Raw genomic sequence first — 26,123 nt, forward strand, 5'->3', positions numbered from 1 at the left:
TGTAAATGTCTTTAGGTGATGGGTCCTGAACAACTAAAGAATGTATATCAGCAACTTGTCTGGGGGAAAAAAAAAATTCTAAAACTTACTGCCCTAAGGTCCTTACTTTAACTAAGTTCTTAAAGGGCATAATTATACCCATGAAGCAGGTAGATGTCAGGAAACTAGTGACTGTCCAGCTGTAACCCTTGCTTTCTCCAAAGTTTGATTGCTCATTTTTCAAAATCTCCCACAATCTGATTCCTAAGAGCTACCTTTCTGCATCTTTCAAAAAACTTTAGAATATTAATATGTATGTTTTCCCCAAATTAATACATTCCAACTAACAATTTCTTCAAAATTTTCTCAACTTTTGTTCTATAAAAAATGATCTTAGCAAAGTTAAAACTGAGTTAGCAATGTCAGGACACATATTAAAAAACATTTGTAAATATGCTGTTTTCATAATAAAATCTGTAGTGTTCACAATTATCATTAAGTTATTTGGTTTTCTGAACACAGTGGTTTAGGTACTGAGAATTTGCTCAGTGGGTAAAGTACTGACTATGGCATGTGAGTTCAGGTGTCTAACACTGATATATAAAATCCAGTGTAGTGGCACCCGACATTCCAATTCTGATAAAGCAGAGACATGAGGATTCCAGGACTAGCTAGCTAGTCTATCTAACCAATTGGTGAGATCCAGGCTAATGAGAGATCCTGTCTCAAAAAGTAAGATGGGGAGTGTCTTAGTCAGGGTTTCTATTCCTGCACAAACACCATGACCAAGAAGCAAGTTGGGGAGGAAAGGGTTTATTCAGCTTACATTTCCACATTGCTGTTCATCACTAAAGGAAGTCAGGACTGGAAGTCAAGCAGGTCAGAAAGCAGGAGCTGATGCAGAGGCCATGGAGGGATGTTCTTTACTGGCTTCCCCTGGCTTGCTCAGCCTGCACTCTTATAGAACCCAAGACTACCAGCCCAGAGATGGTCCCACCCACAAGGGGCCTTTCCCCCTTGGTCACTTATTGAGAAAATGCTTTATAGTTGAATCACATGGAGGTATTTCCTCAACTGAAGCTCCTTTCTCTGTGATAACTCTACTTGTATCAAGTTGACACAAAACTAGCCAGACAGAGAGTTACTCAAAAAAGACACTTGATGTTGACTCTGTCCTCTATTTTTATAATGCTATATATTGAATATATATATATTTACATATATATATTTACAATACACACACACACAAACACACACACACACACACACACACACACACACACACACACACACAGAATTGCTTAGAGACTGTGATCCACTAAGTTTAATGGCTATCTACCAATGAAACATCCAAGATCCAGTATTTGTTCAGTCCACTAGATTGGGTGTCTTAGCTGGTCTTCAGTATATGCTAGAATCCTGAAGAAGTGGGTTTTAATACTAATTAAGGAATGGAATTGCCTGCAAAGGTGAGGTCTAGCAAGCAAAGAGAGAGTGTCTGTCTTCCATTTGTTTTAGACAGGCTGCCACCAGATGGTGTGGCTCATATTAAAGGAGGACCCTCTCCCCTCCAAAGATCAGCATGAAAGGCAGATCTTTTCACATTCAAAGATCTGGACTGAAAGTGGGTCTTCTCACTTCAAATGATTAAAGAAAAAAAAATCTCTCCTACAGGTGTGCCTAGCCACTTTAGTTTTAGTTAATTCCAGATGTAGTCAAATTGGCAACCAAGAATACTGAGGGTACAGGGATGTTGTTAGAGTAATGACCTGGTGCAACAACCCTGAGAAACCGGGGTCCCCTCAGGCCTCAACATGCTGATGTCTGTTCTTTTATGGTTGTTTATTTTCATCTATATAATAAGGAACAAAATGCTAAAATTTACCATTTTTTCTCCCAATCTTGGATTCTGACAAAGAATTTCAAAGATGTATTAATATTCCTCTCTTGTCTACAGTAAGCCAAACAAATTAGTTCATGGTGTAATGGAAGTATCAATAGAGCAATTCTTCATTGTTTTTAGTTACTTATTTATAATATGTATGTGCATTTTGCTTGCATGTATAAGAGACCCTCTCTCTAAAAATAAGGTGCAAGTCCACTTGAGAAAAATACTGGTTATTGACCTGTCCCCTCTACTGCACACTTGTTTTCTTCTCTCCTCTCTCTGTTTCCTCTCTCTCCTTGCTCCTCTCTTCTCGCTCCTCTCTGTCTCCTTTCTTGTCTTCCTTTCCCCACCGATCTCTCTTTCCCCTCTCTTCTTTTACTGTGCCTTTGGAGGCAAAGCTAGAAGAGGGTTTCAGATCCTGAAATTGTGGATTGTCCTTGGCTGTAATGATGACATTGGAGAAGTAGCTGGTGCTCTTAACTTCTGATCCATCTCTCCAGCCCCAATTCATCACTATTTTTACGACACATCATAGACCCCCATGTTTGTTTTAAAGAATAAACTAATATCTTTAATATGATAGTTAGAGTTAACTAGATAAAGTGTTCCAAGCTATTTAAAAATTTTAAGATACTAGGAATCTGGCAGTTTAACTTTTATTTAAATATTGAATTTTTTAGTGTTTTTTTTTTAAATTAGATATTTTCTTTATTTACGTTTCGAATGTTATCCCCTTTCCTGGTTTGATCTGTGAAAACTACCTATCCTGTCTCCCTCCCCCTGCTCACAAACCCACCCACTTCTGCTTCTTGGCCCTGGCAGTTCCCTATACTGGGGCATAAAACCATCACAGGACCAAGAGCTTCTCCTCCCATTGATGACTGACTAAACCATTGTCTGCTCCATATGCAGAATGTGTACCTTTTGGTTTGTGGCTTGGTCCCTGAGAGCTTTGCCGATGCTGGTTAGTTCATATTGTTGTTCCTCCTATGGGGCTGCAAACCCCTTCAGCTCCTTTTGGGTCCTTTCTCTAACTCCTTCACTGGGGACCCTGTGCTTAGTCCAATGGAAGGCTGCGAGCATCCACCTCTGTATTTGTCAGGCACTGGTGAAGCCTCTCAGGAGACAGCTATAACAGGCTTCTGTCAACAAGCATTTGTTGGCATCCACAAAAGTATCTGGGTGTGGTGATTGTATATAGGCCAGAATTCTCAGCTGCAGACTATTGAATGGCTGAGAAGCACCTAAAGTAATGTTCAACATCCTAGACAGCTGGGAAATGCAAATCAAATCACAGTAACACTGAGAATCCACCTCACACCAGTCAGAATGGCTAAGATCAAAAACTCAGGTGCCAGCAGATGCTGGCAAGGATGTGGAAAAAGAGGAGCACTCCTCCATTTTTGGTGGGATTGCAAGCTTGTACAACCACTCTGGAAATCAGTCTGGCGGTTCCTCAGGAAAGTGGATATAGTACCTGAGGACCACTAATACCATTCCTGGGTATATACCCAGAAGATGCTCCAACATGTAATAAGGACACATGTTCCACTATATTCAGCCAAGCCTTATTTATAATAGCCAGTAGCTGGAAAAAAAATCCAAATGTCTCTCAACAGAGAAATGGATACAGAGAACGTGGTACATTTAAATATTGAATATTAAAGTTATAAAATAATGCCTTCAGATCATGATCTATTCAGCCTAGTATTAAATCAGCTATGTCTAGCATTTCTTATAGATATTTAAATTATTTCTCCCACTAATTATTGTTTTAGTTTAAATAAATGTTTCACAGCCTGTATGTTATGGAGTCTTTTGGAACCTAATTCCATATTCCAGACACTTCATTTTATAATCATACTTTCAAACTAGTCCTTCTACTTGCACTACTTGCACATCAGAAATTAATACATCAAGAGAGTCAGGAACCAAGTAAATTAGACTAGATGGTTCATATTAAAATCCAAATAGAGCTCCCTTATCAAACAAGTTTTGTTTTTAACTGCATTTAGGAACTTTTTTAGGCACTCCTGGTAGGTCTTAAGGCACCATTTCTAAATTTAATGCTTTTGTGAACTTAAGTCACACATTAAAATTATCTTAATGGGCCTTTTTGTCAATTCTTCACAATAGTATTACAAAAGGAAGGGAAGAGAAGATACATTTAAAAAGCAAATGAAAAAGAACTCAATGGGAACCTATTTAGGCTACCTGTTGATGAGCCTGTTAGAGAATCATTAATATGCGGATCATTCACATGATAGACCATAATGACTCCTCCAGGGACATATCAGTCTATTGTGTCAGAAACTAGTTAGGGATTCATTAATGTGAAGGCTCCTGACTTCTTAATATGCAAATCATCGATGCAAAGCAATGAGGCATACTTCTCAAATGTCCACATTTTGTGTTACACATTTTTTTTACCATCCCCTCACCCACACCTTCTGTGAACTACTTTTTTCTCTTCAATCTTCTGTGTCAGATTTCTTCACAAAAGAACCTGTGCTTAAGTGAAAACTGCCAGTTCCTATTCAAAGACCTCCTCCCCTTCACCCCCTCTTCTTTGATTTAAGCCAGGTTTAAATGTACAAACCACTTGAAGCATTTTGACTAAGTCAGTCAAAATTTAGTATAAAATATGATTTTATATTTTTCTCCAGTGTCTAATTGGTTTTTGACTCACAACAGAGCAAACTGAAGAACGCATTTTTAAAATGCCACGGGCTTCTAAGAAATCAACCATTGTATAATTTGTAGTGGAAGTGGGCGGGGCAAGTAGAGTGGACTAAGTGAAGAACAAGAGATCAGAGCAGACAAAAGCTCAAAGAAGTATGTAAGAAAACAGGCACAATAAGCTCAATCAACAGTAAGTATCCAAACTAATGTGCTGAACTAAACGAGTAAAGGAATACATAGCACACAGTGTCCTGCCAGAGCAAGTGAACCATGGATAGTATTGTTGTTTTGGAATTTTGCATACACGCCAATAGAGTAAAATTACTACCTATATTTCAACGATATGTAAAATGGTATAGAAGGAAAGTTGTTCAGTCTTTGAACTAATACATGTTTACAATAGGCATCAACGACATAGTACTGCATTAACATTGTCTTGGAACCCACGGAAAGGTCCTGAGCTAGCCTTTGCAGCTGACATGCTTCTCATCTGAGACCTTATATGCTGTATTTATTCACTTTCTGCTAATTTAAAGTATAATACAATCTTTAAAATAGAACTTAATGTGGATTTATTAAAATGTATAAGGGAAGCAATATACTTTGCTGCTATTTTCTGTGAAATTTCAGGAAACAGATCATTAGATTTTAATTTGTAAACTTCGTATGCTATACCCTCTGACGCCATGTCCATGGAAGTCTTCAGTAATCTATCATAAAATATAACGTAATACCAAAGCAGTCATACAAACATTAAATTAGGTTCTTACTACCTTGAATAGATTTTTACAGCAGTTTTATTTTATTCAAGTTGTTTACCAGAAAATATTATTTTAATGTAACTAATATTTATAGAATAATTATCACTGCAACAAATTATACTTTATAACCTGGCTGACATTCATTTTAATGTTAAATGCCAGAAAGTATCTAATCATTGCTTGTCCTGCTTAGGTCCCAGACTGGAGTATAGAAAGTCAGATTTAAGGGAAGAAATTCAAGAAGCTCACAAATCAGACACTATTGCCTTGTCTGTGTCACAGGTGGCTTTGGAGTGGATCAGAAGGAGTTCATTCTATGAAGATAGATTACCAGCTGGAATGTTTTGGGTTCCACTTCAAATAGAGTGGCTTCTATTGCTAAGAAAACATAAGAAAGTGAAGTAAAGAAAGCTGAGTCAGAATATGGTTTGAAATCTTTAAAATAGCAAAATAGCCAAATAGTGCTTAGGAAATTAGAATGAAGTGCTACAGAAACACATGTGGAATTGTTCATTTTAGGTGAAAGGGCCAAGTGTCCCTGAGATGGGAGTTGTGTCGATAAAGATCTCAGCTACATTCTTTGAGTAGTGCAGTCCAGAATTTGCAGTTATCCTTGTAACTAATTCTGTGGATAATTTTTAAAAGAACTTAATATGACTATTGAATGTTCATAATAATGCAAAATAAATTTTGAAATGTATTTGTTACAAGAAAATTTAGCAAGTGCTGGACAGTAGTCTTGAAATTGAGCCAAAAGGCAGACATCGAACTGACTATGTCTCCATAAAGTTTCAAATCCAATGAAAGACAAACACAAACTAGCACTTTCAAAATCCCTTTTAGGGCTGGGTGAAATTTCCTCAAGACATAGTGATTACTATGACAGGATGTGGACCCAAATTAAAATCTCTACTACTAATGGTTCTGATTTTGTCTGCACACCTATAGTGACCCTGGTACAGTGAAGAGGATAGCAGGACTACAGGGATTTTCTGGCTGCCTCCTTAGTTCTAGGTTCAGTGAAAGACTCTGTGTCAAGGGAATAAGGTAGAGAGAGGGTTAGGTTAATGCATATGAGGCCCTCCTTGAGACTCCACATGTACAAACAAGGATATACAACACAGAGACGTCCTATATACAAGGAGAATGAATACATGCATGCATAAACATACATACACACACACACACACACACACACACACACACATAAACACACCAAAACACAAAAATAAGTGTTAAGCAATTTAATTTCATTTATATGTTGCATGATTGAGGTAGCATGGACCCCGTCGAGCACATGCAGGAATAATAAAGAAGCTGCCTCACACATGGTCAAGTGCAGTGGCCAGGCAATTGGTTTACAAAGGGAGAAAACATTTCATCTGAGATCTGAAGGTTACTGTGAATATGCAAATATGAGTCCCGCAGGCATAGTCCATGCATCGAAAGCCCAGGAAGTAGATGGGAGCGGGGTAGATTTTATTGTTCTTCTCTTCCTAGGTTAAGGCAAATACTATCAATATAATGTGTAGCATAACAGCTCAATGGCACAGATTGAGACGATCCTATATGCCCTAAAAGCCTTACCTGCAAAAGACCAAAGCTGCCAATGGAGCTTCCTGATATCTTGCAGCATAGACTAGGTCCCATGACCACGTTCTTCAGAAAGGACTTGTTACTGTAAACCCTTTCCCTCATGGATCTCATATAAAATCGTGCAAAGGAAGTAGAGTTATCTACCTCCGCAGAAAGGCAGGGTTCCAGATCTATTACCCTCAACAGAAGACCTAGCTTAATCAGAACTCCCAAAACTGACACTGGTGACGCATGTATCTGACCACTCAGATGTCTTCTGGCATCTTACTGTCTTTACTCTCTAAAGAAACAAACAAACAACAACAACAACAACAAACCAAAACCACGTAGTTCATGTTCTCCCCCTTATCCAGATGTCTTACTGTCTGCTTTTAACTCTTCAGTGTCTTCAAAGTGAAAACACTCTTTAGAAGTTCCCTTTATTTGTAAATAGAAATTTACTTTACCATGCGACATAGTGCTCCTTTGTTCCCGAAAGAAATACAAAGCACATCCCCTGCATCACTTCCCCATGAGCCTTAATGCTGCAGCATAAGAAACTGTTCAGATATAGCTGTCTCTTGTGAGGCTATGCCGGGGCTTAGCAAACACAGAAGTGGATGCTCACAGTCAGCTATTGGATGGATCACAGGGCTCCCAATTGAGGAGCTAGAGAAAGTACCCAAGGAGTTAAAGGGATCTGCAACCCTATAGTTGGAACAACATGATGAACTAACCAGTACCCCGGAGCTCTTGTCTCTAGCTGCATATGTATNNAAAGATGGCCTAGTCGGCCATCACTGGAAAGAGAGNCCNNTGGACTTGCAAACTTTATATGCCCCAATANAGGGGAATGCCAGGGCCAAAAGAATGGAAATGGGTGGGTAGGGAAGGGGGGGGGCTATGGGGGACTTTTGGGATAGCATTGGAAATGTAATTGAGGAAAATACGTAATAAAAAATAAATAAAAAACAAAAACAAAAAACAAAACAAAAAAAAACTTGGACTTTAAAAATAAATAAATAAATAAATAAACTTTTGGAATTGGAGACGCCAAAAGATTAAAAAAAAAAAAAGAAGAAAAGAAAAGAAAGAAACTGTTCATGTGATATTTTTCCAATTGCCATGGGTTAAACAGTCTTATTATGTCTTCGGGATACTATAACTAATAACAGATTTAGGATATATTTAAAATTTCAATTCAATCACATTTCTATCATGTCTTTACTCTCCATTCAATCTTTCATATACCAGAGTCATCTGGAAAGCATTAAAACTTTCCGTGTACCTAGAACTTGTTCCAGACCATATAAGTCAGTCTTCTTAGCAGAACTTGAGTATGGATACACTACTGTCCTCTCTTCTCAGGGTATCCAGGTTGGAGACACATTGGTTAGCGCTAGTCAACACTCATTTTTTACTGTAAGAAGGTGTGACTAGGATAAAATTCAGCCCTAGCAAAACTCTCTTGCTACTTCAGATTTATTGTGAGGTAGGCACTGAGGAGGGCAATAAACATAACCAAATGCACTAGTGTTGATACAAATTGTCTGTATATTCTATTTCTGCTGCAATAGATCTATTAAAGAATGTTTAATAGATCTATTAAACATTAATTTTAAGTAATCATAGAAATTACACACCCATACCTCAGTGAATTCATATTCCATTTTTTTTGTTTTTGTATAGCAAACTCTACATATGATTCCTCTCTGTAAAATATATAGTTGTAAAAGATCATCATCACTTTTGCTGACCGTTAATGCTTATTATAAAATTAACCACGTTTATGAAGATTTGAAGCTGGTCTAGCAAAATATTTTCTAGCTGTTGTACTCAGTGGCAAACTGCCAAACCATTGCTGTAAATGCAAGCATCATAAAGCATAGTACCAAGGACACTATAGGACTAGATCCCATAAAAGAAACATTTAGAGTCCAGAAGTAAAAGTAATGGTGTTGGGGTGACTGGTTTTTAAAAAGTCAGAACATGCAGTAGATTGACTTGAATGCAAGTTCATGGATGATGCAAATAGTTTAATTTGTGCGCTTTTTATAATGAGTAAAGGAGTGTTTCACATAAAAACCATGAGTAAATGCATTTTTCTAATCTTTATTTTCCCAATATAGTACATGAGTGAAGAGACTTGCTCTCCTTCAGATTCATTTTTCAATTCTTAGTTTGATTTCTATGTACATTACACTGATTTGTAGAAAACATTTCCTCTCACAAAAGCCAATTTACACAAACTTGTCTACTCTGTACAGAAACCATAGCCTGTATTCAAGACAAAGAATTATGAAAACAAATAATGATATAGAGTGATTTAGAACTTTTAAAAAGAAAACTCAGTTGTGGAATTTCTTCTTTGATCACACTAACTCTAACAACGCCATCTTCATTCAAACAGAATTACTAAGGGGGTCATTTAGGATTTGAAGAGGACTTGGTGTTAGACAAGGTAAGAAATCAATTCCTGTGCCTATCCTTGTCTTTCTGGTTCCCTTCCCTTTGTGCTTACAAACTGTTGAGTAAGAATCATCCCTGAAGAAAACAGGCACAAATATCCATAGAACAGGTCTTTTTCCATCACTCTTAACCTTAAAGCTCTTCAACAAGAGTCTTCTCTTGGCTTAATTGTCAATTAAGCCTCAGAATAACCACGTGACTATATGCCAGTGCTGGGTGGCTTCCTTGAGCATGGAATCCTTTCTAACTACAAGCTGCCTCCATGTACTAAAATCTTGTATCAATCTTTTGTTTATTATCAAAGTCAATTTCTTATCTACTAAAATGAGAGCAACATGAGAACAAAGTTGGTGTCTTTCCCTCGCATATCTACAAAGTTAAAGACAATTCTTGAAAAATGTGTTCAGAAAACAGTTCTCAAATGAATGAAGATCCTACAAATAATTTCTTTTGGTAATTATTGTCTGTTGAAGCTCTCTAAATGTGCATCTAAGGAGCCAAGACACTGCTTTGTTGCTGGTATTTGATTTCCTTATTCTGTGTTAACCAAAATCCCAAACTTCCCAAAATTCAAGTTATTAGAGCAACAATCATATTAATTTTCATGGAGACACTAAAAATGATAGGCTGAGATCCCAAGATTAATATTGTGTGAGTGTGTATGTGTCTGTGTTTCAACCTATTTTTCAAGTTTGATAACTATAGTCCTTGAGTAGGAAAAAAATTGATCAAGTCCTTGACTAAACTGGAAAGGTGAAAGCCATAAAGAAAACAAAAATAGTTTTAAATTAAAGGGGGGGATAGAAACAGTAAAGAAGTGTGAAAGAGTTAGAGGTTTCATGTTGGAAGATGTCTGTGCTTTTAGGAGAAATTTGATATTCTAACAGGGATTCCTGAACTCCTAATGCACTGATAAGACACGATGCTCTGTAACATCCTCATTGGTACAACAGTTTGAGTATAGTCAAGTCACTGCTTCGTATTTATAAACTTTGAGGAACTTTCTAAATATTTATTATTCAAGAACACTTATGGCCCATTACGAAATTGAGATTTAATATTCTTAGTGTAAGGCAGTGGTCACGATGGAGGGGAATATAATTAGGACCGGCTGTAAGCCTAGCTCTGTGAAGGATTATATGGAGAAACCTGAGTTACAATTTCTTTGTCTATATCTATAATAAGCTGCTTGCAGGTTTAAAGGAGTATAGTTTTGTAATTTAACTACATTTGTCTAAACATTTCCCTCACCACCATCCTCCCACTTATGGCCATGAAAACAGAGCCTTGTGATTTTTTTTTTCACTAATTCCGAATGAAGCAGTAAATGATGGTTTTTAAAATGAATTTAATGAAATGTTTGACAATGAAGTCCTTTTGTATTTTATACAGAGGGATAAAATATACATTAAAATGTAAAATTTAGAAATCATAATATGTATGAGTAATTTTGAAGAGTAAAATCATTTGTATAGGGACTGTCTAAAATGCCCTATTGTCAATGCACTGATTCTGTCAGGAACTTTGCAGACAGATACAAAAGTCATAAACTAAGCAGGTTCATGCTACTGTTGTTTATTTCCAAAAATAAGTTGTATCAAATGTATTATGCCGAATATAAGCCTTTTAGTTTAGGAAAGTTGTTTTCGTTGTACCCTGTGAGCAGGGTACAATACTTGTTAGAGTAAAGAAATCATGAATAGTAATGAAAAGTAAAAATAAGCCTTATAATGTTACCAAGTCCAAAGTAGCACCAAGATTCTTGTAGAAACACCATAAGCCATTTAAAATGATACATAGATTTTTGTATTATTATGATTGTCTGCAGGTCAACCCGGTTTATAAAATTTAACCTTGACCAGGATGTTATAATACAGAAACATAAAACTGTAACCAAATTGTTAGCCATTTGGAGAGGGCATTGTGAAAATATGTACATACACATGCACACATAAACACACAGTGGGGGATTAAGGAAATGATTTCTGCTTGAAGATACAATATTGAATTATTTGTCCATGATATGCTGAAGCCATTTTAAATTCCACGTACACTGCAGAACTTTGGAGTTTTCAGTTTATTCAAAACAATCTTCAATATCTTAGTTGTATAATTACATTGAATGAAATTTTATTTTAAAATTCAGTATCTATAAACTGGCATAATTATCATTTTAAGCTATTCCCTATTTTTCTAAGAGTTTTAAGTTATTATTGTATAGCTGTTTTAGTGTAGACTGTCAACTAAGTGATCATCTGAGATACCTGTTGCTTCTAATGTCATGAATTGAAGTCTTCTTTGTGCTGTACAGACATGATATCATAGCAGCACTACCATTGATAAGTCAACGACTGACTGCAGGTTTGGGAAACCTCCTTAGCCATCCACAGCTGGTCCATGCAATGCCACCAAATCTTCAGATCTGGCATCACAAGATCCCTGAAATGGTGGTGTCATTTAGACCATAACCAGTTGATGGGTTAAAGGGTTCTTTTTCTCTGACTCTAAACTAAGCTACTATAAACCAGTTAATAAGTTTACAAACTCATACCTCAAGGAAAATATCTAAAATTATTGAAGACATTAATACAGAAAATAGAAATCAATGATAAAAACTATATCTGCTTAAAGTGTAATCATAGTGATGCCAATATTTAATTCATGTGAAGTCCAGAATAACTGAATGACTAAAAATGAAGTATTATGAATAGACATAATCACAGAAATTTCTTATCAAACATGGCACCAAATAATATAATATTCCCATAAACTAATTAGGAAGAAACTATAAAGACTTGGCAATTTTCAGCATTGTTCTGTCAGAAATCATAGTTAGACAAATTTGACTATAATTTGACTTAATGAAAATCATTCAGAAATTATATCCTACTAACTAAAGAAACTGTTCAGCAGTAGAGTATGAGTCAATCAGGCACAGGCACAAGACCCCAGGTTTGAACCCCTAGTACTGACAAAACAAAGGGGAAAAATGAAATCTTTTAGTCAAGTGATGTATTAGTATTAGAAAAGATGATCGTGACTTTATTAAACAGAGTCATAATATGGTCGTGCTAAAGAATATATCACCTTTTCTGTTGTGCCTAGATATGACTTTTTGTTGATTACTGTAAATACTTATCTGTGTCAATATTTTACAAAACTATAAAACTTAATCTTCAAAACAGATGTCAGTAGTATGCTTTGTCCGTTTCATTTCATTACCTGAGCAGTGTTATGTGATTTGTAATTAGGCAAAGACATTTACTAAAATCTTTAAGAATGGGACCTTGCTGTTTCTCTGCTATACTATATAACATAGTTAATAAGTAAGTTTTCATCTTGGCTGAGTTATGTAAGATAAGTCAGAATTCTATCGGTAGTGTTGGTATTCTGGTGCTGTACAAAGACAAGCAGGTGTTTGTTCTTTCACTACTCAAAAAGATTTACAAATACCAAGTTAAGAATACACCATTTTGATCTTAATTACAAAGTCAATTTCAAAATCAAGTCAGGCTCAGAACTCAAAAACAGTACAATATTTTCCTACAATATTAGACTTCTCTGTGTAGTTGCAATATGAATATGTCTCCTAGCCAGCCAACATACAGAGGAACATTAAGGGAGATGCTATCAAACAATTTGAAGATCGCCTTACTGAATTCACATTTGATCTCTGTGGTGGTGAATTAGTGATCCCGAGATTGCTGCACCGGCCCAAGAGCTCTCTGGATTTACAAATGAAAGACACACATAGGCCATGTAATTTTGTTAAGTCTTGACTAGCTCAATGGCTGCACACTTCTAAACCTCCCAGCAGCCAGCACATTCTGCCCTCCAGCATTCCTGACTTAACATCTTCTAAATATTTTATCTTGTTGCTCTGGATTCTTCTGGGCAGGCCCCTTATCTTTGCTGCCCAATGCACATGTGAACAGCCCTTCTGAGGACCGCTTTCCTTCTTGTATTTATAGTTTGTCCATTACTGCTTCTTGTCCTTCTGGGGGTGGTCCATCCTACTCTTTTCCTCTGCTAAGATCCCTCCTTTCTCCTGCCTGGGTTTCTTCTCCTGAGAACCTAGAAGTCCTGTCTCTCTCACTGCCCAGCCATTGGCCTTTGGCACCTTATTAATCAATCACAAACCAATTGGGGACTGGGACCTTCAGCCTCTAGACACACAGATTCCCGATTTCGGAGCTGATTCAAAACCGAGCATTAGAATCAACTCCTTACAGATCTCTCTACAAACAATACGGAAGTCCAAATAAGTAATTTATTTGGATTTTTTCGTTCAGTTCTTAGACACAAAGGTGTATAAGTAGCCCTTCAGAAGAAATCATAGATAAGTACATGTTAATTTAGGCATCAAAAGAGAACCAGGACAAATTTGAACTCTGTCTGAAAAAATTGTGTCCCTTGGTGGGACACAGAGCATTCCTTAAAACACAGAGGTGACAAACATGCAAAGATACATAACATATTTTATAAATTTTATCCTCTGATCATGAATATAAATAGATGATATGGTGAAGTCGGCTTAGCTAGAGCTGTTTGTTCCAAAGAGCATCTTTTAAAATACACCATGACTTTAAAACTATGTTATAATTCATTTTAAAAATTACTTAGACTCTAATTTCCAAGTAGGCTCATATCCTCATATATATGTATATCATTCTCAAATGTACACACACACTCACACACAGACACACACACACACACACACTAACCTACCAGTGTCTGAGATTTGAAGTCACTTTTCCACAGAAGCACAATTTTGCAGTTTCCTGGTTAGTGTCAAGAGCTTATTGAATGTGACTAATTTTAGAAACTATTTTTATTACCTTTCTCGGTGGCAAAAGGAATGATAATGAGAGACAACACATTTCCCAAGTCACCCTAAGCATAGAGCTAGCCACATTCAAGATGGTAAATTCTGGAATTTATCACCACTGCCACTGAGACTACATTGGAATATCTCCAGATGTCAGCGACTTGGTTTGGTGCATATGTGTCTAAGTTAATGTTTCTTATTGGAGATTTGCCAAGTAGTAATTATTATTCCAATTTTACATCAATAAAATTGAGGCAAGATACAGTTTCTCCAAGTTAAAATGGTGACTAGAGTCAAAGACAGAATTTGCTTTTTATTGTTACTTTACTCTTGTTAGAACCCAAGTATAGAAAACTATTCCAGACCCAATCTTTGTCAAAATTATCCATGTAAATATGCCTGTTCTCCACAGTAGTTTGGACTTTAAAATTCATTTACATTATCTTATTCAAATTCAAAAGTCACTGTGTATCTAATCTCAGTGAGTACATGACAGTCCTTATGAAACATGAGTCTGTACTTAAGGGAGAACACAGGTGTGTGTGAGTGTGTGTATGCATGTGTGCATGTGTGGGTAAATATGTGTGCATGTGTGTGTAAATATGTGTGCATGTGTGTGTGTGTGTGTATGTGAGGCAACACTAGTACAACAAAGTATCAGAATTCAGCATATCTTTAGCATATCTTTTAAGTCCAACAGGACACTGGAGAGTCAAATCTACCTGGAGTTTGCTCTATACCACCATATCTTGGTGGATAATAAGGGATCCGGCTAATAGTTCTGCAGTTCTCTCTAACCTTACAGATTGAAGATAGGCTTCAGAGGAGGAAATGGACTCACAGGGGGATCATCCCAGGTACTGGTGATATGGCTTCAACTGTGACTCCTTCTAGAGATTGAGTAACCTGCAGGACAACCCCCTACTCCTTTCTTCTGGCAGAAAGCATCACACTAATGCAACAGTAGTCTAGGCTTATACGGGTACAGACTTCCACAACATTAGGAAGCCATAGAGCCTTGGTGGGTCTCCAAGGACAGTCAGCAGGTTGGCCTCTCACTGTCTAGCAGCTGGCAGCTCTCGGCACTCTCTTGAGGGGCCTGTGCAGCTGTGTTTTATGTTTCCATGTGGCCTTGCCAGAGGTCCCTTCCCTGAAAAAGGCCAAGCTTCCACAATTAGTATGTATTCAAAATGAGCTCTGTATGGAACACATTAGGTCCCAGAGGCCTTGTGGAGCTATTTACATGGCTTTGGACTACTTCCAGGATCGCAGACTATGTGGGATGTGTAAATTAAGGAAGTCTCACAGTCCAGTGGCTGTGACTGGAACATACACCATGGCTTTAGCTCATACCCATTTTCTAGTGCTTTTCTTGGCCCCGTTTTCATGATTTTATTGTTCTGAAAGATAAACGTTCTGTATTCTTAAAACCACACTTTAGAAAGTATTTCTCTCTCCTTTTCCTTCATGTGCCTGGCTCCATACGTCAAATATGAAGAAAAGTGAAGACCAGTCATTCTTTTCTTGGCATCAAGGCGGTTTGGGACTTTTATTTGCATTCACCTGGCCAAGTCATAAATACCATTCAACACCTATACATACTGTTTCTTTAGTTAGAATAATAAATTGATTTCACTTAATAAAATAAAATTTAAAAAAAAACAGGTGAAGTCATCTTGTATATTCTAGAGAACACACATTAGGCAAGTGGTATGGAAAAAAATTTTGAGAAAACCAGTTTTCCAATTCTGCAATCTAAAACCCAAGTCACAAATATATATTATTTATTTGTTAATCTGTGGCTTCCACATAGCCACAGCCTATGGGATTTGCTTTGTTAGATCTTTTCCTTCCTTTCCTTTTTCCTATAAGCTCTGTTCTTTTAGAGTCTCTCGATATCTTCATAGGCCCAAGATTCTTGCCTCATTTACCAATTTGCTAGTGCTGTTTAGTAACATAGGGCCTGATAGATTGTCTCTGAATTTACAGAATTGAATTTTTTAGGGATCCAGACACAAAGTCTTTGATGTCAAGAGAGAAAAAAGCAAGTGCTGTCCAAGGGTCAAGAAATGAGTTATCTGCAGAAGATTATTAATGAAGGTGACAATTCTGAGGGCTTCAGATGCCCACCTTGTATGTGTTCTAATTCATTTGAATCTTTACACTTGATCTTAGCCAAAAGGCCGAGAAGCCTGGCAGTGGTGGCGCACACCTTTAATCCCAGCACCTGGGAGGCAGAGGCAGGCAGATTTCTGAGTTTGAGGCCAGCCTGGTCTACAGAGTGAGTTCAAGGACATCCAGGGCTATACAGAGAAACCCTGTCTCAAAAACAACAACAACAACAAAAAAGAAGTATTAGTGCTTACTTCAGCAACACATATACTAACATTTGAATCTTTAAAGATGCAATATCAGTTCATTTTCATACTGGCCATCTTGATATTCTTATGAGACAGGTAAGTAAGCTTATCTCTTAAGAATAGGAAGATGCCACATAGCTATCTATAGTATGTACCTTTATTTATTGTTTTTGCTCAGATTCACAACTGGCGGTTATCATGTAGAGAATGCAAATTGATCCATTCTTATCTCCTTGTACAAAGCTCAAGTCTAAGTGGATCAAAGAACTCCAATAAAAACCAGAGACTGAAATTTATAGAGGAGAAAGTGGGGGAAACCTCAAAGATAGGGGCACTGGGGAAAAAGTCCAAAACAGAACAGCAATGGCTTGTGCTGTAAGATCAAGAATTGACAAATGGGACAGCATTAAATTGCAAAGCTTCTGTAAGGCAAAAAAAGACCCTGTCAATAAGACAAAAAGGCCACCACCAGATTGGGAAAAGATTTTTTACCAATCCTAAATCTGATAGGGGACTATAATATCCAATATATTCCAAAAGCTCAAGAAGCTGGACACCAGAAATTCAAATAAACCCATTAAAAAATGGGGTACAAAGCTAAACAAAGAATTCTCAAGAGAGGAATACTGAAGGGCTGAGAAGCACCTGAAAAAATGTTCAACATCCTTAATCATCAAGGAAATGCAAATCAAAACAACCCTGAGATTCCATCTCACACCAGTCAGAATGGCTAAGATCAAAAATACAGGTGACAGCAGATGCTGGTGAGGATGAGGAGAAAGAGGAACACTCCTTCATTGTTGGTGGGATTTCGAGCTTGTACTCTGGAAATCAGTCTGGTGGTTCCTCAGAAAATTGGACATAGTACTACCGGAAGATCCACCAATACCTCTCCTGGGCATATACCCAGAAGATGTTCCAACTAGTAATAAGGACACATGCTCCACTATGTTCATAGTAGCCTAATTTATAATACCCAGAAGCTGGAAAGAACCCAGATATCCCTCAACAGAGGAATGGATACAGAAAATGTGGTACATTTACACAATGGAGTACTGCTCAGCTATTAAAAACAATCAATTTGTGAAATTCTTAGGCAAATAGATTTATCTGGAGGATATCATCCTGAGTGAGGTAACCCAATCACAAATGCACTCACTGATAAATGGATATTACCCCAGAAACATAGAATACCCAAGATACAATTTGTAAAACACAAGAAAATCAAGAAGAAGGAAAACCAAAGTGTGGATACTTCATTCCTCCTTATAATAGGGAACAAAACACCCATGGAAGGAGTTACAGAGACAAAGTTTGGAGCTAAGACAAAATGATGGACCATCCCTAGACTATCCAATCCGGGGATCCATCCCATAATAAGCCACCAAACCCGGACACTATTTCATATGCCAGCAAGATTTTGCTGAAAGGACCCTGTTATAGCTGTCTCAAGTGAGGCTATGCCAGTGCCTGGCAAATGCAGAAGTGGATGCTCACAGTCATCTACAGGATGGAACACAGGGACCTCAATGGAGGAATTAGAGAAAGCACCCAAGGAGCTGAAGGGGTCTGCAACCCTATAGGTGGAACAACAATATGAACTAACCAGTACCCCCGAGCTCGTGTCTCTAGCTGCATATGTAGCAGAAGATGGCCTAGTCGGCCATCATTGGGAAGAGAGGCCCCTTGGTCTTGCAAACTTTTGGGATAGCATTTGAAATATAAATAAAGAAAATATCAAAAAAAGGTGAGTTTGTTCAATAACCCAAAAAATGTCTCTCTTACTTGTTCCAGAATTGTCTGGGGGCTGAAGAGATGACAAGTTGGGCTTTAAAATTTTGCTCAGATCTGATGAACTCAATCTAACCCCAGGAACCCACATATAGTAAGGTGAGAATTGACTCCTATAAGTTGTCCTTTCATGTTTTCATGTGTGCTGTGACACACAGCAAGCCCCACCCTAAAACATTTCTGAAAAGAAAATAGAACTTCGGTTTTTGTCTTTTAAACACAGGAGTTTTCGTAGTTACTAGGTTCTCTTCCCGTTTTAGATACGCCTATTATAAGGTCAAGCCTATCTCAAGAAAATTGAACAAAATCTTGCAAGAAGCAAAAGAATGTTTTCCACCTGAATATCTACAAGTCCTGAAATTAAAAGGTTGTAATATGGGGACTTAGTATAGGTTTTACAGATTCCTCAACTGAGTGAGTTTGGATAGTTTAGAGCATCTAACTGGAACTTCTAGTAATTTACTAGCAAATTCCTAAGAACTGGAAGCTATTGAGGAGCTGGTACTCAAACATGCTTAATTTCTCAAGCATCCTGTCTCTGCATTCTAGTTTTAATTTATATGGACCTGTACATTTGTTTGCTTACACAAACACAATTGCCACATGTGTGGTGACACCTAACAAATCCGTCAAGATGCATGCCTTTCACTGATATTAGAGACTCTGGGTCAGTTGCTGTTAGTAACTAACCCTGACTTTCTTTCTCTCTAGATATTTCAAATCACATAGAGGAAGGAGCCTCAAGTGAAAACAGACACTCCATACAAAAAAAAAAAGACATTTACAAACTCTAACCTAAGAAAAATTTCCACAGTGAAAATACCAAGCCTCTATGGCAGATTGTCATAAGAGAAATCTTGCCTCAGCCAATATGTGGATGTAGTTTGCTCTATACTCATTAGAAGGGATTATTGACACTTTCAGAAAACAATCTCACAGACACTGATAGCAAATTCACTTTGGTATTAAGAGTAATTGAAGTTAGTTGTAACTCTGTGCACTAGGTCATTCTAAGCTTCATTTTAACTCTGAGTTATTTTGCACATTCTTAATCTACTTGTATGTAAGAAACACAAATTCATGTATATTTCTGCTTATTTTTAATCTCAGAAAAGAAATGTCTCCAAATCAAATAGCATAGATTTGTTGTAAAACTAAACTAATTTGTTATTGAACTGTTGTAAACGACCTTTAAGTTTTTACAAGTCTTTTGTCTATAGGAAGGATATTTTGAAGCTATAATCTTTTATCAAATGAGTATTAGTTTATTTTAACCATAAGTGCATTTTTTTAATAATACTAATGAGGGAGCCTTCTATTTTCCTAACCAAATTCTTCCCAATGAAATCTAACTGCACTATTCATTTAGAAATTTGATAATGCTCTCTTGTGTGAGTTTTAGGTATATTTGAAAGCCCATTGCATATAAATTATATCATGGAAAAGCTGTATAAATATTCTATTATGGCACATGCTGCTCTGAGGATCTGTCAGGATTTCCTTTATACACTCCATCTTGAGTGGTATATAAATCAGATGTAAAAATTCATGTTGGACTGAAACTCAGTACAGAAAGCCTCCTCCAGAGGCAAATGCTTTCTTCAAAATGTGGTTTGAATTATGTTGGTCATTTTTAAGTTATAGAAGTACAGAAAATGTATTTGTGGTTTCGAAGGAAAGAGGTTTTTCCATTTCCATAACTCATTAGGAAACTTTACAGGCCTTCAGACCATTTTGTGGTTCAGTTTTTCGCAGCTTTTTTTCCCTCTAAAGAAATATTAAAATCTGAGTGGTGTTTCCTATGAGCTGATGATTCCTGTTCTGAAGGTATACATGAACATTATATATATACATATATATATATATACATATACATATACATATATACATACACACACACACACACACACACACATATATATCCCATGGCTAGTGTAGTCTATTCCACAGAAATCTTCTGAACTCAATTCAGAATGTATTGCTTGATATTTTGAAGCTGGAATTTTACTCATAGAAACACATATTGAGTTAAAAACTGCTTCTCTAGGCAGACATTTTTACATTTCTTGAATTCTGCTTGCTCTAACAGTCCTTGGCTGCATGGTTTAAAAGTATTTAATAAAGTATTAAAAATACATAGTTTTTTGTGCGGAGGTTAGTTTGAATTTCATTGAATTATTATTTTTCCCTTGTAGATAATGTTACTGTGTATTATCACAAGCATCTGAATTTTTATTTTAGCATATACATGTTATGATTATCTTTTCTCTTTTAATAATATAAATTACAGCTTAAGAAAGTTTAGTTTGAAATAAGAAAGTTGGAATAGCTCACAAAGTAGATTATGCTTCTTTCAAATGACATCAATATAGAATTAAAAGTGTATTATTTTTTATTTTTTAATTGCTTTAACCTGTATTAGCTTAGTTCATGAATCCACTGGGTCAACCAGTCTGGTAATTACTACTTAATTATTTATCCATTAGAACATAAAATCATTAATATCTTCTCAAAGTAATTTCTGAAAGTTTCTATTTAGTACTTGGACTCTGAGTGTTCTCGTTCTTTATACAGCTTCCTCTTCATCATATGAAAACGTTTCTCGTGAAGTTATTAAATATTTTTGGGGGATACTTAGGACTATCACTCAGAGAGGAATCAAAGTTTGCCAGGGGCTAGAAGAGCAAGGGGGGCTGTTCTTTTGGGGTGCAGGGAGGAGCAGACAGGGATCTAACTGTCCCTGGGTGTTTTATCTGCTGACCTACAGTCATGGAAATTAGCCAGCTCTGTACTACAGAGTGAGCCGAAGGCTACTTCTATATTTCGACATTAACAGACAAGCTGGGTTACTAATGAGGGGTCATGTCCCCAAACTCTCATCAGTATAGCTGAATATCTTTCTTACTATCCGGGTCATTTTTTTATTATTCTGCTCCACTTACTTTTACTAAATTATACTAATTTGTGTTCCATAATGTTACACTTATATAATTATGAAGTTTTATGTGCAATGTATAATTCACTCACAATTGTCTTCTTGTTAGTTCATAAATTAGTTTTTGTTATGATTTAATCTGGTATAGATTACTCCATATGTCTTTATATAGCCCACTAAGCAATTAAAATGTTCATTGCAGCTATAGAAAATCTACAAATTTCTGAGCACCAGGTACATAATGAAGTACAATTTTATATAGATTAAGTGTGTTTCAGGGTGAAGTATGGGCATTTGAGAAACATTACAAATAAATATATTCTAAATAAAATATTTCATAAGTGAAGCATCTATAACTCAGGGTTTGAAAGCAAATAGTATACCTACCACCCACTACTGTATTACACACAAATTTTCCTTAATTAAGAATATGAGAATGGTATTGCCTAAGCAGTATTGACCTCCTACATGTGACACACAATTGTTTTTATGAACAAGAAACACATTTTTAGATTTATTATTTCTTGTAACATGCAAAATAACATTTTATAAACACTAGAGAATGTAAAACGTGGACTCACCGTGATTTTACCTTTAAGCAGCCTTTTATTTGTCTACTAGGTGCTTCCTCCAACGGCTTTACAGGCTCTGGCTCCTTCCTCTTCTTTTGACAAACCAATATATAATTTGTGCCATTATTATTTGACCAAAATGTACCAGCAGACGTTTCATAGCGTATACAAAACTCCACTTTACCGCCCTCTTTTTGATAAGGCGGAACCAATGAAATCTTAAAAGAGAATTGGTCAGTCTCACCGTCGCACGAGTTAGGAACATATTCTGCTAAAATGTCATAATGTGTCTGCCAGTCATCCAAAGACATGCGCACATACACTAACTTCTCAAAAGAAACGTTCAGAACTCGAATAATGCCCTTCATACTTGACCCGGGAAGGTGTTCAGCAGACTCCAGCACAGCTTTCTGGACTTGAAGTTGTTCCATAAGCTTTTCTGTTGAAGAAGGCACGTCAAACAGTGGAGATAAAACATATTCATCTGTGTGGAAAACATCCCCACTTAAGTCAAAATCAGTTGAAACACTTGGTAGTTCCCAGCAATCAAATTCTTTAACAGACACAAGGCTGAATCCCAGGCTGTCAGCAAAGGAAACTCTCCGGGAAGCTGAGGTTGGAGTGTCCAGATACAAGTCTTCAGAAGATCCTGACCCCCGTCTGCTTGGCTGAGGGGAGAAGCCAGGCTTGAAGGTCGCCTTAACTTCTTCATCCTCACACACAGAATCAGACAGATTAGGAACTTCTAAAAAGTTATCTTTGCTAATCTGACCAGGTTCTTCAGCGGGCTCCATTGGTCTCTCTGATTTATCAAATAAGAGTAAACTGTACAGCTGGTAGAGGCTGATATCTGAGATACTGAGGCTTAAAATAAGTGTAAGGTTACAGTTGACATTGCAAAAGAAGTCAGCTCTATAAATAGGTCCAAATGGCTTGTCAACTATGCTAGCCTGCCTCCAAGGCCTTTTATATGATAGCATCAAAGCTACTCTGGCCACAATGTTCCAGATTTCACTTTTGATGGTTAAAGTTGCATGTGTTGATGAGCTCAGTTCTGAAGAGACATCAAACATTATTTTTGTTATTCAAGTATATTAAAACCAAGGATAAAAATTCTGCTTTATCTAATTGATGTAAACACAAAAGAAATAAAAGCAAGGGGATAATGAATATGTATGTACTTGAGGAGAGTCAATCCAGGAAGCAGGGAAATTTGGACGGTGGAATGTGTGAACATCTGTGACTAGCAGAGATCTACAGTTTGCTAAAAACCATAACTAGCAGTTTCTGAGACTTACCATCTCAAACTTTGAGTACAAAGAGGTCAACTACAGGTGCTGAATATTAAGTATAGTGAAAATAGCGAAGAAATGTAAATATTCATATGCCTTAGCACAGAAGTCCACCAACAGGAAATCTGTCCTGTGAATATGATGGGAAAATGTGTACAATAAATGTCACTTTTTGTTCATCACCTCATGGGTTATTTTCTGAAGACTCTACACATGAAGAAAGTGGGTAAATACTGCTACATACTAAAATTGAATCCTTGCAGTAATTTTAAAAAAATTATACAGCCAAGTAGAAAAAAAAGGAAAGGAAAACAGACGTGCACAGGTATATGAGGCAAATTCCTGGATAGCTTCTAAAGACATTTTAGTGGATCATGGAGACTGGAATAGGTTTTGAAATGGTAAACACAATGATAAACTCAAAGAGCATGGTGCCTTTAAAATATCTGTAATTTGAACTCAATTAAAATATAAAACATGCAGTGAAAGAGGTGACTGTTTTTCAATATCAGAAGCTGCAATGGCACCCTGTCTTTCAAATGACATCTTCATAAATATTGTAAGTTATTGTACAACTTGAATTACATAAATTTCATGAATGAGAATTTCTCCCCCAAAGGTAGAAACAGATGGGATATAGAACAGGAGAAAATGGAAATATTTGGGTTATATCTCATTTACATAGCTAGGACACATATGGTATGTGTGCCACACGAATCATTTCAGAGCAGCAAATTGAAATAATTGCAAATTGGAGGGTTTAAGATAGGCATTTTTAAAGATACATAAAGTGGCATATAGGTCATATGAGGAAAATATCAGTAGATTTGTTTATTGACACATGTGACATACTTTGTGTCTATAGTCTACAAAATTGGCTTTATAAGTTGGATGCACATTTGAAATGCTCTTGTTTACTTGATGTGGATTCTTCTGTTTTGACTGCTCATTTTCAATAAAGAGTAGTCTCTCAGTTTATGTTAGCTACTACCATTTATCGCTGACAAGTTTTACATAACTGGAATCTGGTACGTCCCTTTGGCCAACACTTTGCTAACAGAGTGACCTCATCTTTCTAATCTCTTCTTACTTATCAAACCTCCAGTGCTTTCATTCTTTTAAAAACATTTTTTTCTTACACCTGCCTGAACTCTGTTCCTCTGTGAATGAGCTCTCCTTAGTTGAAGTGCCTATGAGGCTTATAAAGAAATAAAAAACAAACCCACAAAACCCTACCATACTCATCTTCATGACTTGATATTTGTCTCTAGTTAAAATTCAGAATTCTTTGCTTCATTTTTATATGATAGAATAATATCCCACTTTCAAACATCCACAGTGCTCAACTTTAACATGTTATCCTGGCCCTCAGCTGCTCAGGTAAAGTAAATTTAGCATAAGGAGAGCATTTATTTGAAAACTAAGCTTTACACTTTTATTCCCCTACCCTCTTTCTATTAACAAAACATTTCAGAGTACCTTTTTTTTTTTTCGCATAAAGAAAAAGATCATCCAGGAGTGAATAAATAGGATGTAGGCAGCACACTCAAGTAAGATAATCCCAAGAAACTATTTATAAGGCTCTATTTATAAACTGCAAATCAGGATAAGTCACATGGCTAGTATACCTAAACTCAGATCAGTTGCATAATAGCTATTCCCATTTCTTAAGGCACAGAAAGGGACATGAGCACAAGAACTTAAAAGCAGATAGTGCCATGAGGTATTTACTGGATAGAGACCCATTCAAGGAACAAAGCTAACTGTAATAATCTTGCTAGGAGCAGTACAGAGTCATAAATAATACTGGATACATTATGGTTTTGATCAGGCATCCTGCAAGATTTTCTAATGTCTAAGAAAGCATGGAGGCTAATGCTTCCTTCAGAGTCTCTGTTTCCTGGAGGCACAGACAAAGTGGAAAAGATTGAAAGCACCATAAAACTGGGAAATATACCAGAAATGAAACATACACATATTTATCATACACATATCAAAATCTGTTAGAGATGTTCATATTATAGCCTGGATGAACTATCAGATCTACAAAGATTTCTCAAGATGAAGATCTTCTCCAGGGAGTTTAGCACACAGGCCTGGTTTAGTTAAATGATGGTCTAATCTGTTGACCTTAGAGTTAGGGACTTGTATTCTACTCATGAAAACAATTGGAACCAACATTGCTCTTGTACTGTATGCTCGTTTTGGTACAGTACATTTAGCAATCACTTAGGCTTCGCTTTTACATAGGAAAACAGATTGAGGGCAATGAAGTATCCCAACACTTAGTAACAGAGCTGAGAGTTGAACAAAGTGCTTGATTTCAGCCCATGCACTCCACATTCTACGACACACATACACTCTCTTGCTTTAGAGTCATGATTAGCAAATTAACCAGTCTTTGAGGATTGTCATTAAAATTCATTTCTTCTAGATTTGATTTATTTTTAATAATTAACTTTTGTGAACTTTCCCTTTTCCCCCATTTGATGAAAGATCTCTGGAGTGTCCAAATAATTTTTCTTTATGACATTGTCTCTCAACTTTCAACCCATGTGGTCTACTTGAATACAATATTTCAGGCTATATTTTCTCAATCATAGAAACTTCTGTTTGTGAATGACAGAATTACATTTAAAACTAAATTGAAAAGAATCACAGTCTCTTTAGATCTACTCTTTTCAAACAATTTTAATGGACACTATTCCAAACAAAGTTTTAGAGACAGATTTTCCCCCCCAAACACCAATTATTGATAAACAATCTGCCAATAAACTGTGGACATAGAAATCATCAGAAAGTAGAAAGTTTATATAGATAGTACTAAAATTTATAGACATGGCATTCACTCCTTGGATATTTGAATGTTGCAGTATTCGTGAATGGTCTTGCTATAGAAAAGAGCTTTGTCACCAAAAGCAGCATCTCAATTCTTTTCAATCATATGTCCAAAGCTAGTGCAATACTCAAGGATCAAGACCTCATTTTATG

The 26,123-nt window shown here is 36.6% G+C and overlaps 1 protein-coding gene across 1 annotated transcript in view; it reads right to left on the reverse strand.

The window, feature by feature from the left end:
• The window catches only part of Ppp1r3a (protein phosphatase 1 regulatory subunit 3A), a 37,459-nt gene extending 14,691 nt beyond the window's left edge, over window positions 1-22,768 (reverse strand). The window contains exon 1 of the mRNA XM_021165843.2: window positions 21,850-22,768. Within this exon, the coding sequence (XP_021021502.1) occupies window positions 21,850-22,634 (785 nt within the window). The 5' untranslated portion in view covers window positions 22,635-22,768. The remainder of the gene's footprint in view (window positions 1-21,849) is intronic.
• Window positions 22,769-26,123: the final 3,355 nt, after the last annotated feature.

Source organism: Mus caroli, chromosome 6 (genome assembly GCF_900094665.2).
Source record: "Mus caroli chromosome 6, CAROLI_EIJ_v1.1, whole genome shotgun sequence".
NCBI lineage: Eukaryota > Metazoa > Chordata > Mammalia > Rodentia > Muridae > Mus > Mus caroli.